Raw genomic sequence first — 10,676 nt, forward strand, 5'->3', positions numbered from 1 at the left:
CCCCAGATTAGTATGTAAATCAAATCTCAAAACACCAGTTATCTGCTGTACACTTAATTGGTGGTAAGTGCAACACCATCCTTGACAAAAATTAATATTGATTTATTTTTTGTCATGTAGTCATGTTCCATTTTCCCTAGTTGTAGCTGGTCTGTGTGTGGAAATACTTGACAGATAAGGGTCCAGCCTCTCAAATAGGCAACTTTTTCTAATTCCCCTAATGGGGTCATATGGGCTAGTCCTGGATGGTTTCATGGGTCATCCCCCACTTCTGTGTCTTCTTCACCCACAGCTACTTCCATATTTGCACTAAAGGAGATTCAGCTACAAAAGGAGGCCAGCCTTCGGTCTTCGTCAATGCCTGACTCAGGTACGTATAGCCTCTAGTCTTCCTCCCTGTCCCACCCACCTACCTGCTTGCCTACCAACAGCCATCCGCTCTGCTTTTCCCTGCAGGCAGGCCAGCTTTCCGCGTGGTGGACACCGAGTTCTAAGTCACAGACTGAGGTCCCAGCAGGCAGCAGCTGGAGGGATGCCACACCCCTCGCAGGGCAGCCCCCCATCTGCATCCTCCCTGCTTGCTGCCTGACTACCTGCCTGAGCCATGTTCACTTGCCCACTTGTCCCCTGCTGCCTGCCCGAACACCTGACCATTGGCTTGTCAACTCACCCATTGGCCTGTCTGCTGGGTGCTAACAAAGCTCTCATCACTCCTTCACCTGGTCTGTCTGTCTTTCTCTGTCTCGGTAGTTGCCGGCGGACAGCATGGCCGTGCCAGCTTCCCACACTCAGGCCAAGGCTACCCCTCATCATACCTTCCCCCAGGACCACTATCCTACAGCCAGCCAGGGGTCTGGAACTAGCCCAGGCTGGGGATCTTGACTCAGACAAGATGGTGATGATGCCTTGGGTCTGAGACAGCCCCTGCCTGCTTTCCTGCCTGCCCCACCTGCCTCATGTTGTGTGGGCCTTTTTTTGTTTGTTTCATTCATTGTTTTTTTAATTATTTTAAAGGAGGTTTTCATTTTTTTAAATGCAATATCTCTGTATACAGACTGGCTGGGCCCCACTCCCTACCTGTGGCCCTCCCACAGTATTTTGTGCAATGAAGCCCCGCCCCCAGCCTTTCAGAGGCAGGGACACAGCCCCTATTTGGAACCCTAACTACCACCAGACCCTGGGATGGGCTATGGGAAAGCATGCCACGGTCACTCGCCTTCCTACCCCGCCTACCATCCCCAGCTGCAGGGGGATCTGGAGACTGCTGGAGACTCTGGGAAACGGACAAGGTGGGGGGACCCCACTCTTTCCCTCCTGCAGTCCTGTAGCCTAGGCCTCCTTCCTTCTCAGGGTCTCCCCAGCCCAGCCCTTCTGCTCCCATCCCATTCGGTGCTGTTGAGTAGGGGCCCTGCCAGGAACTGACCAACTCAGCAAGGAGCCATACTGTGTATATGTACACAAGCAGGGTCGGGAAGCATGAGGGGTTGTGCCCAGGTGTTGCCTCCTAAACTCTGGGGGAGGGTGGGGCAGGGCAAGGGACAGTCTCCAGGGTTCAGTCCCTGGATGGGTGGTTACCTCCCCTCCCTCCACCCTAAGCCCTGGGGCCCTGAAATGGGATGGGAGGGCGGGGTGGGCGCCCTCCTAGTGGGATTTGGGGGGTTGGGTTCCTGAATGCACCATAATCGCTGTATGAAATATTAAAAAGTCTAAAGTGAAAAGCCTGACTGCAAATCCCTGGGGTGGGGGGTTTGAGCTGGGGTGATTACCTGGGCCTTGGAGAATTCATGTCTGGTCCTCACTGTCTAGGAGAGCACTGGGAGTGGGCCATGGACATGTCAAGACTATGAGAAAGGCATCTGAGTGATTGCACATGTAAAGATGGAACATCAAGTTGAAGCTGGTAGGGCAGGCTGAATAGTGTTGATGGGCTGAGAGTCAAGCACAGAAGGGAGTTAGATTTACCCAGGAATATGTAGAAGCCTGATTAGAGGGTGGAGGCAAGGGGGTTATAGAGAAGCTGGTTGAAAGACACTGCAAGGCTCAATAGAACCATGGGTAGGAGATGAGGCAGAGAGGCCCATCATGACCACTATAACATAATCTGGGAAACCATGAAGAGGTTCAATTAGAAAGGGAAGGTAGGCCGGATGTGGTGGCTCTTGCCTATAATCCCAGCACTTTGGGAGGCCGAGGTGAGAGGATTGCCTGAACTCACAGGTTCAAGACCAGCCTGGGCAACTTGGTGAGACCTCATCTCCACAATAAGTCAAAAAATTAACCGAGCATGGTAGTGCATGTCTAGTTCCAGCTACTTGGAAAGCTGAGGCAGAAGGATCACCTGAGCCCAGCAGGTTGAGGCTGTGGTGGACATGACCGTGCCACTGCACTCCAACCTGGGCGACAGAGACTCCAACTCAAAAAAATAAATAATAAAAATAAAATTTTTAAAAAGAGAAGGTGAGAAGAAGGTAGAGGGCAGATTTTGGGTCACTGAGTAGGTAGAGAAATCCTTTAATAATACAGGGATCAAATTCAAGAATGGGACCATAGAAGGAGATGGAAGTTTGGATTATTGGTGTCCAAGAAGTAACGGGAACTATAGGTGTGGATGAGATGACCTTGGGAAGGATGGAAAGTTTGCAAGAGCCTAGGGGTCAAATGGCACAGTCTGGGACTTGCCTTCAGGTATGAGGATAGTTGAAGCTTTGATTTTTTTTTTTTTTTTTTTTTTCCCCTGTGAATTCTAGCCTCAGTCCCAACTTGGGCAAAGCCAAGGATAGTCTTTGAGGCACAAGAAGGGGTGTGGGCAGGGCCAAGCAAATGCTGCAAGTAATAGCAAGCCTAAGTAAGTGACTGTTTACTAAAGCCTTGGTAGTGGTAACCGATGGACCTCTAATCACTACTGTGTCCCTGTAAGCACCTTGGTGATGTCTCAGCTTGCAAGCCTCATGTTGCCATGATGACTACCATGTTCCCAGAGATGGGAAAGCAAGCAGGGAAAACAGGACACCCTCCCTCCCTACCTGTGTGTTTTCTTGTAACAGGGCTGCAACTTTCACAAGCTCCTCAGCAGACTTCTTTGCTATCCCTTTGCTAGAATCAGATAGTGGGACAAGATTGCTAGGTCAGATAAGTGGACTAGAATTCACCCAGCTGCTATGGGAAGTGGTAGGGTCATTGGTGTGGATAGAGGTTGGCCTCTGGAAGGTGAAAAACTCAGTCTAGGGTTGGGGAAGGAGGCCTCTTGTTGAATTTACCTGGCTGCCCAAGTAAACAGAGTTGGCGGAGTCTGCAGAAGGGCTATGGGGAGAGTCAGTTCAGAGAATCTGACAAGATTCAACTTGGTTTGAAGAGCAGCTGTCTGCCATGTGTCAGACCCAACTCAGATGCCACTTTCTTTAGGGATCCTTAAGTCAAAGGGCTGCTCCCTTTCCTTACTCAGGGCATACATAACTGGGTTGGGACCCCTCATCTGTGCCAAGTATGTGCTGGCAGCTGGAATCACAGTAATAAAGGCACAATCACTTCTCCACAGAAGTTAACTGAAAATCAGAGGTAAATTGAGATTGATGGGTGCTGGGAGAGTTGAAATTGTATAATGAGAGACCTATATGTACATGAGCCTAGGGGGGTGGAAAGACAAAGTTAGTCCTTGCCTGTGGACAAGAACCACTGGATGGTGATTGTGAAGGAAGTCACTGAAACAGCTCCAGAATTATGAGCTTGGAGGATGGCCAGGTGAAGTCAGCCAATAGGCAAGTAGAAGCAGGGCACCAAAGGGAAATATTAAAGTCATCATCAACAGAACTGGGAGACTTAGCAGAGAAAAAGGATAGCGTAGCTTAGTGCAGTGTTCTTAGCTGGAGATAGTTCCTCCCCTCACCTCAGGACATTTGACAATGTCTGGAGACACTTTTGGTTGTTTTGAGGGGTGCTACTGGTATCTAGTTGGAAGAGGTAAGGGACGCACAACAAAAAAAATGACAATAGTGCTGAGGTTGAGAAACCCAGATCTCAGAATCCTTTTATATTCTAAAACATTGACACACAGCTTTTGCTTACATCAGGTAGCCTCTGGATAATTCACTGTACACACATGAGAGGATAAGAGTGAAAAAGTATTGTGGAAGTAGTTTTGACTTTGTAAATCCTCTGAGAGGATTTCTGAACCAGTAGACAGTCCAGGGACCAGTATGGGAATCTGGCCTGGTGTCCTTAAACATAGCTCTGTAAACAGATTTATGGAATTTATTTGCTTATTGGTATTGAGTTGGAGTCTCACTCTGTCACTCAGACTGGAGTGCAGTGGCCGCTCGACCTGCTGGGCTCTGGCGATCCTTCTGCCTCAGCCTTCCAAGTAGCCGGAATTACAGGCGCGCGCTACCACGCCCAGTTAATTTTTTTGATTTATTGTAGAGACGAGGTCTCGCCAAGTTGCCCAGGCGGGTCTCGAACCCGCGGGCTCAGGCAATCCACTCACCTCAGAGCCACCGAGCCCGGCTGCAAACGAAAATCTTAAAAGTCTCTTCCACAAATATTGGCAATAAGTTTTAACTCTCATTAAACAGATAACCTTAATTTGTTCCATCTGCCAATTTGGATCTAACTATTTTATATAAACTAGTTAATTTAAATGAAAGCTATGAGATTTCTTTTTCTTTTTTTTTTTGAGTTGGAGTCACTCTGTCACCCAGACTGGAGTGCAGTGGCCACTCCCGGCCACCGCAGCCTCGACCTGCTGGGCTCTGGCGATCCTTCCACTTCAGCCTTCTAAGTAGCTGGAACTACAGGCGCGCGCTACCACGCCCGGCTAATTTTTTGTTTTTGATTTATTGTAGAGATGAGGCCTCGCCAAGTTGCCCAGGCGGGTCTCGAACCCGCGGGCTCAGGCAATCCACTCACCTCAGCCTCCCAAAGCGCGGGATTACAGGCTGAGCCACCGAGCCCGGCGATTTACGGAGTTTGAACCACAGCTCTGCCACTCACTAGCTGAGGGACTAGTTTCTGGTCCTCAGCTCCCCCTGTTGTTCATGGTTGTTACAATAAAGCGCTTAAACTGGGTGGACTGCTATTTCTTTTTTTTTTTTTAGTTGGAGTCTCACTCTGTCCCACAGGCTGGAGTGCAGTGGCACGCTTACGGCCACCACAGCGCCGACCCTGCTGGGCTCAGGCGATCCTTCTGCCTCAGCCTCCCGAGTAGCTGGAACAACAGGCATACACCACCATGCCCGAATATGTTATCTTTTTTTATTTTACTCCAACAAACACAGAAGGCCTAAGGCTGACTTGCCTTCAACACCATTTGTATAGTGAATAAATCTAGTTCAGTAAGGGCAACAATGACCTGAAGGCCTAGGTGGCTCTCTGGAGTTGGAGACTTCTTTTGCATTGGGTTTTGATGGATAACGGTAGTGCAAAGAAGGAAAGGCATTCTGGTCAGGCTAACAAAAACGCCGCTCCCAGAGTAGGGGTCTTTGACCCATCTCCAGGAATCTCGGCCTCTGCCTTCCACATAACCTTGTGCCCCAACTCAACATCGTGTTGGAGGTCCACAAGGCACTTTCTTAGTTTCCTACCTATTAGTCGCAGGTATCACAGCCCGCAGGCAATTGTCCGCCTAGCACCTCAACGCGTCTGAGCTTGGGGGCCATTTCCAATATGGCAGTAGCCCCGCGGCCGTTTGGGGGGCTCCGCTTCCGTTTCCGGGACCAGAATCCGGAAGTGGCAGTTGAGGGGCGTCTTCCTATCGCTCACAGCTGCGTTGGCAGTGAGAGGACGAGCGGCGATGGCGGCGGTCGCAACTGCGGCAGCGGCTGAGGACAGAGAGCCACAGCGCGAGACGATGCCAGGCCTGGATAACCAGCGGCGCCAGATAGAGAATGGCGAAAGTGGGCGAGAGCGTCCACTGCGAGCCGGCGAAAGCTGGTGAGGCTGGGTTGCAGTGGTGCCTCGGCTGAGGGGACGGTGGGGACGTTGACGATAGCGGGGAACCAGGCGGCCGCGGTCCGCGGGAGAATTGCTGCGGGGGCGGGGGAACGGCTAGTCGAACACCCGGCGAGAGGGGCGGGGAAGTGCTTGTGAATGAATCGCAGCGCCTGGGAAAGGGGCGGGGCCTGTGTGGTGCAGTCTGACGCCTGAGAACAAAATGGGGTTTGTTGTGGTGCGGCCAGGGGGTGGGGCCCGAGAGGAAACGGCTGTGGGGGTGGGGCCGCGCCTGCGTGGTGAAACTTGGAACCTGGGAAGAAGGCAGGCTAAGCCAGTAAGGCGAGGGGGCGGGGCCTAAGCTGCATAATACAACATCTGGGGGCAGGGAGCGGCCAATGATTGCTCTGGGGCGTCTGCGAGAGCGAGGCGAGCCTTGTGACGTCACCAGAAGATTGGAGCGGGGACCTACGAGGTGGAGGAGTCTGGAGCCTGGGAACCAGGCTAGGCTAATGACGTGAGGCCTAGGGGCGTGGTCTGAGCCGAGGAATGGCAGTGGAGGGGAGGGAGTGCCTGAGGCAAAAAATGGCGCCTGTGAATGAGCAAAGTTTGTGACGCGGCGAGGTTTGACTCCAGCACTGGTCTTCTTCCCGCGTCGGGAGAGCGTGCAGGTGATTATCACGGGAGGGGGCCTTCAACAGTTCATTTGTTTTCTGTCTTAGTACTATTTTGTTTTTATGATCAGGAAAATGCTATTATTTAAAAAAAAAAAATCAATGCGTATTTTGATAAATCGGCTTGTTTTACTGATTTCTTTGCTAACCAGTGCTTGAAATTGACTACTTCTGGGTTCGTTTTATTTCTCTCCGAATTGCATTTAGTTTTTTAATTGTAAAATACGTAAGACCTAAAAAGATTATACAAAACGTTCACTCAGCCCAGATTGATGGACATTCTATTAAAATAAACAGCTTGTACTCTTCAGATATATAAAAGTCGTGAAAGACAAAGGCTGAAGAACTGTTCCAGATTGAAGGAATTAATGCGATTTAGCGATCCATGATAACTAAATGCAACATGTGATCCTTGATTGGATCCTGGAACAGAAAAAAAATAAATTATTTTAAAAATCGGTTTTTCTCAAAATTATTTTTTCTTTTTTACTGTAAAAGACAATGGAAAAATCGGTGAAATTTGACTAAGGTGAGTAGATTAGATATTAGTGCTGCTAATTTCTTGATTGTGATCATTGTATTGTGGCTATAAAAGAATATCTTTGTAGGAAATAAGTACTGAAAATTTTAAAGGTAAGAAACCATTGTGTAAGCAATTTATTCTTAAATGGTTGAAAAATAGCATGTAAAACTTAATGTGGGGGAGGGGAGTTTGGGGAGATGTTGGTCAAAGGATACAAAATTTCAGTTAGACAACAATAGTTCAAGAGATCTGTTGAGCAACATGATAGTGTGCAACATGATAATTATAGTTAGTAATACATACTTTAAAATTGCTAAGAGTGGATTTTAAACGTTTCAGCTACAAAAAAGTGTGTGACATCATGGATATGTTAGTTAGCTTGATTTAGTCATTCTACAATGTGTACCTATATAAACATCATGCTGTAAATCATAAACATACACAATTTTTGTCAATTTTAATATAAAAACACCGAAAAGTGCATATAAAGAAACGATTGAGCAAGTAGGTACAATGTTAGATGCTTGGAATCTGGATGAAGAGCATATGGGAAATTCTTTGTATTTTTTGCCATTTTTCTCAGTCTGTTTCAAAGTAAAAAATTAAAGAATAATAAAATGTAAAGTCACCACCCAGGTTAAGATTCAGAACATTACCTTAAGAAATCCTTCTGTACCCCTCCCAGATGGAAATTTCCCTCCCTGCTCCATGGGAAATTGTTATCCTGAATTTTGAGTTAATAGTCTCTTTAATGTCTTATCACAACTGTATGCATCCTTAAATAGTATTTGTTGTCTCAGCTTTCACTTCACGTGTATAGAGTATATATATGAAATCATACCTTATATATATGAAATCACACTGGATGCATGCTGTGAGCCCTTAACATATCAGGTGGCATATGGTATCCGCATTACATCATTAATGATGTTAACCTTGATCACTTGGTTATAGCTGTGTCTGCCAGGTTTCTTAACTGTAAGTGTACTGTTTTCCTTTTTACATACACAGTAATTTCTTTAAAAACACAATATTCATCCATTCCTTAAAGCATTCTTTCTCTTTTCTTTTTTTTTTTTTTGAGTTGGAGTCTTACTGTGTCGCCCAGACTGGAGTGCGGTGGCCGCCCCCGGCCACCGCAGCCTCGACCTGCTGGGCTCCGGCGACCCTTCCGCCTCAACTTTCCAAGTAGCTGGAACTACAGGCGTGCACTACCACGCCCAGCTAATTTTTTGATTTATTGTAGAAATGAGGGCTCGCCAAGGTGCCCAGGCGGGTCTCAAACCCGTGGGCTCAGGCATTCCCCTCACCTCAGCCTCCCAAAGCGCGGGATTACAGGCTGAGCCACCAAGCCCGGCTTCCTCAAAGCATTCTAATAGTGTCCCATCTCGTGCAGTGTAAATGCTAAAATCTTTACAGTGATTTCTGAGGCTTTATGAAGCTGGTCCTTGCTTCCATTCTGATTTATTCTAGATCTCTGATTACGCACTGCCTCCCTCACTTCATTTGTGGCTGGCCATATTGGACTCTTGCTGTTCCTCAAACACATCTACCTTAGGGCTTCGAGTGAGGTTTGCTCAGTTTACAGAATTCTTTCATAGCAATACTAGTGAAATGTGTATCCCTGTTACTAGGGAGATAAATTGAGATTCCCAAATCAGGAATACAAATACAGGCCATATTTTTCTACCATTACATCATAGCTTTCCAGTAAGAAAAAGCCTCATTCTGTCCTGAGAATACACAAAAATAACCAGAACTTTGCAGCTGTTCAAAAGAGCCTTAAGGCTTTGGTTCTTGCCTCCTCCTACCTGTATAGCGTGTGTCATTGGACTTGATAATGCCCTTTAAAATTATCTCACTAGTACTTGGTTTCCTTTGGGGGTAATGAAAATGTTTTGGAACTAAATAGAGGTTGTAGTTGCACAGCATTGTGAATGTACAAAATGCCACTGAATTGTTCACTCTAAAATGGCTAATTTAGCCGGGCTCAGTGACTCAGCCTGTAATCCCTCGCTTGGGGAGGCTGAGGTGAGTGGATTGCCTGAGCCCGCGGGTTCGAGACCCGCCTGGGCAACTTGGCGAGACCTCATCTCTACAGTAAAAATCAAAAATTAGCCGGGCGTGGTAGCACACACCTGTAGTTCCAGCTACTTGGAAGGCTGAAGCAGAAGGATCGTCGGAACCCAGCAGGTCGAGGCTGCGGTGGCCGGGAGCGGCCACTGCACTCCAGTCTGGGTGACAGAGTGAGACTCCAACTCAAAAAAAAAAAGGCACCATTAACTGTGACTTAGCTTTACTGAGTAAATTAACCCCATATACTGACAATGGAGGCAAGTAAAGCTAAGAAGGGGCAAAGAAGATGTGTGTGGAGCAGAGTGGGGTCACTGATGGGGGGAGATCTCTGGCATGAGCCACCGGGGTGGGAAGGGTATGTTTCTCTGGCTTGAGTGATGTGGCAGGGTCTGGGAAGGTCAGTGCAGCAAAAAATGAACAAAACCACAAAAAACTCACAGAAATTTTTGCCTATCCGGGTGACTTATGGCTATTTCAAGATTTTTCTATCCTTCCATCCTCCCATCTCTCTGATCCTTCTATGAACAAGGGAAAGTTGTTTTAAGAATCATGTTTATGAGGTTAAATTTCTTGAAAACCAACCAATACAATGTTATGTATATTTCATCAAATTTGGTTATTTTTCAAAAAGCATTATGTAAGTGTTTGGGGCAGCCTTTATGTGTCAGAAATGTCATAGCAGAGCAGGTTTGTATGGGAGGGAGATTGTGTCTGTAAACGTTTATGTCCAAGCCCTAGGGTCACAGCAATGACGGCTAATATCCATTTAGCACATTTAGCTCGACAATTTTTTTTTCTCATTTGTTAAATATCTAGCTTTACTACAATTTTTCAAAGAGAGTGATAAGCTCAGAGATCTATTACAAAGCCAAAATATATCCTAAATACAATAGCAATATGCAGTTTTTGAAGAGAAACCTATGATTCTCTTCAGCATTTCAAATTATTTTCCAATTCTGAAAAGATTTTCACAATTTATCAAATCCAGTTTTTAGCTGAAGAATTGAGCCTCCATTGATACAGCCTTTAGAAATGATGCACACAAGCTGGGCGCAGTGGCTCAAGCCTGTAATCCAAGCACTTTGGGAGGCCGAGGCAAGAGGATTGCCTGAGCTCAGGAGTTTGAGACCAGCTAGGGCAACATGAGAGACCTTGTCTCTACAATAAATAAAATAAGCCAGGCATGGTAGCGCACTCCCTCCCACACAAACCTGCTACTTGGAAGGCTGAGGCGGAAGGCCTGAGCCCAGCAGGTCAAGGCTGCAGTGGCTGTGAGCATGCTACTGCACTCCAGCCTGGGCATCAGAGTGAGACTCCTACTCAAAAAAAAAAAAAAAAAACCAGAAATGATACATGCAATGAATGGCTAAAGCTTTATAACATTAGCTGCAACTGACACATATCTTGAGCCTAATTTAACTGTGTTTACCTACAGACTAATGCAAATGAATTATCTTTCCTTTTTTTTTTTTTTTTTTTTT

The 10,676-nt window shown here is 46.9% G+C and overlaps 1 protein-coding gene and 1 long non-coding RNA gene across 2 annotated transcripts in view; both read left to right on the forward strand.

The window, feature by feature from the left end:
- Positions 1–277: 277 nt before the first annotated feature.
- Positions 278–1,718, forward strand: LOC103251184. Its single transcript, XR_503711.1, has 2 exons — positions 278–370; positions 457–1,718. It is a non-coding gene; the product is annotated as an uncharacterized LOC103251184 (long non-coding RNA).
- A 3,940-nt stretch (positions 1,719–5,658) lies between these two features.
- Positions 5,659–10,676, forward strand: part of USP11 (ubiquitin specific peptidase 11) — a 13,996-nt gene continuing 8,978 nt past the window's right edge. Inside the window, 2 exon segments of the mRNA XM_021708421.1 lie at positions 5,659–5,777; positions 5,779–5,925. Of these exon segments, the coding sequence (XP_021564096.1) occupies positions 5,659–5,777; positions 5,779–5,925 (266 nt within the window).

The sequence above is a fragment of the Carlito syrichta genome, unplaced genomic scaffold (genome assembly GCF_000164805.1).
Source record: "Carlito syrichta isolate Samal-C Ts95f unplaced genomic scaffold, Tarsius_syrichta-2.0.1 Scaffold136723, whole genome shotgun sequence".
Taxonomy (NCBI): Eukaryota; Metazoa; Chordata; class Mammalia; order Primates; family Tarsiidae; genus Carlito; species Carlito syrichta.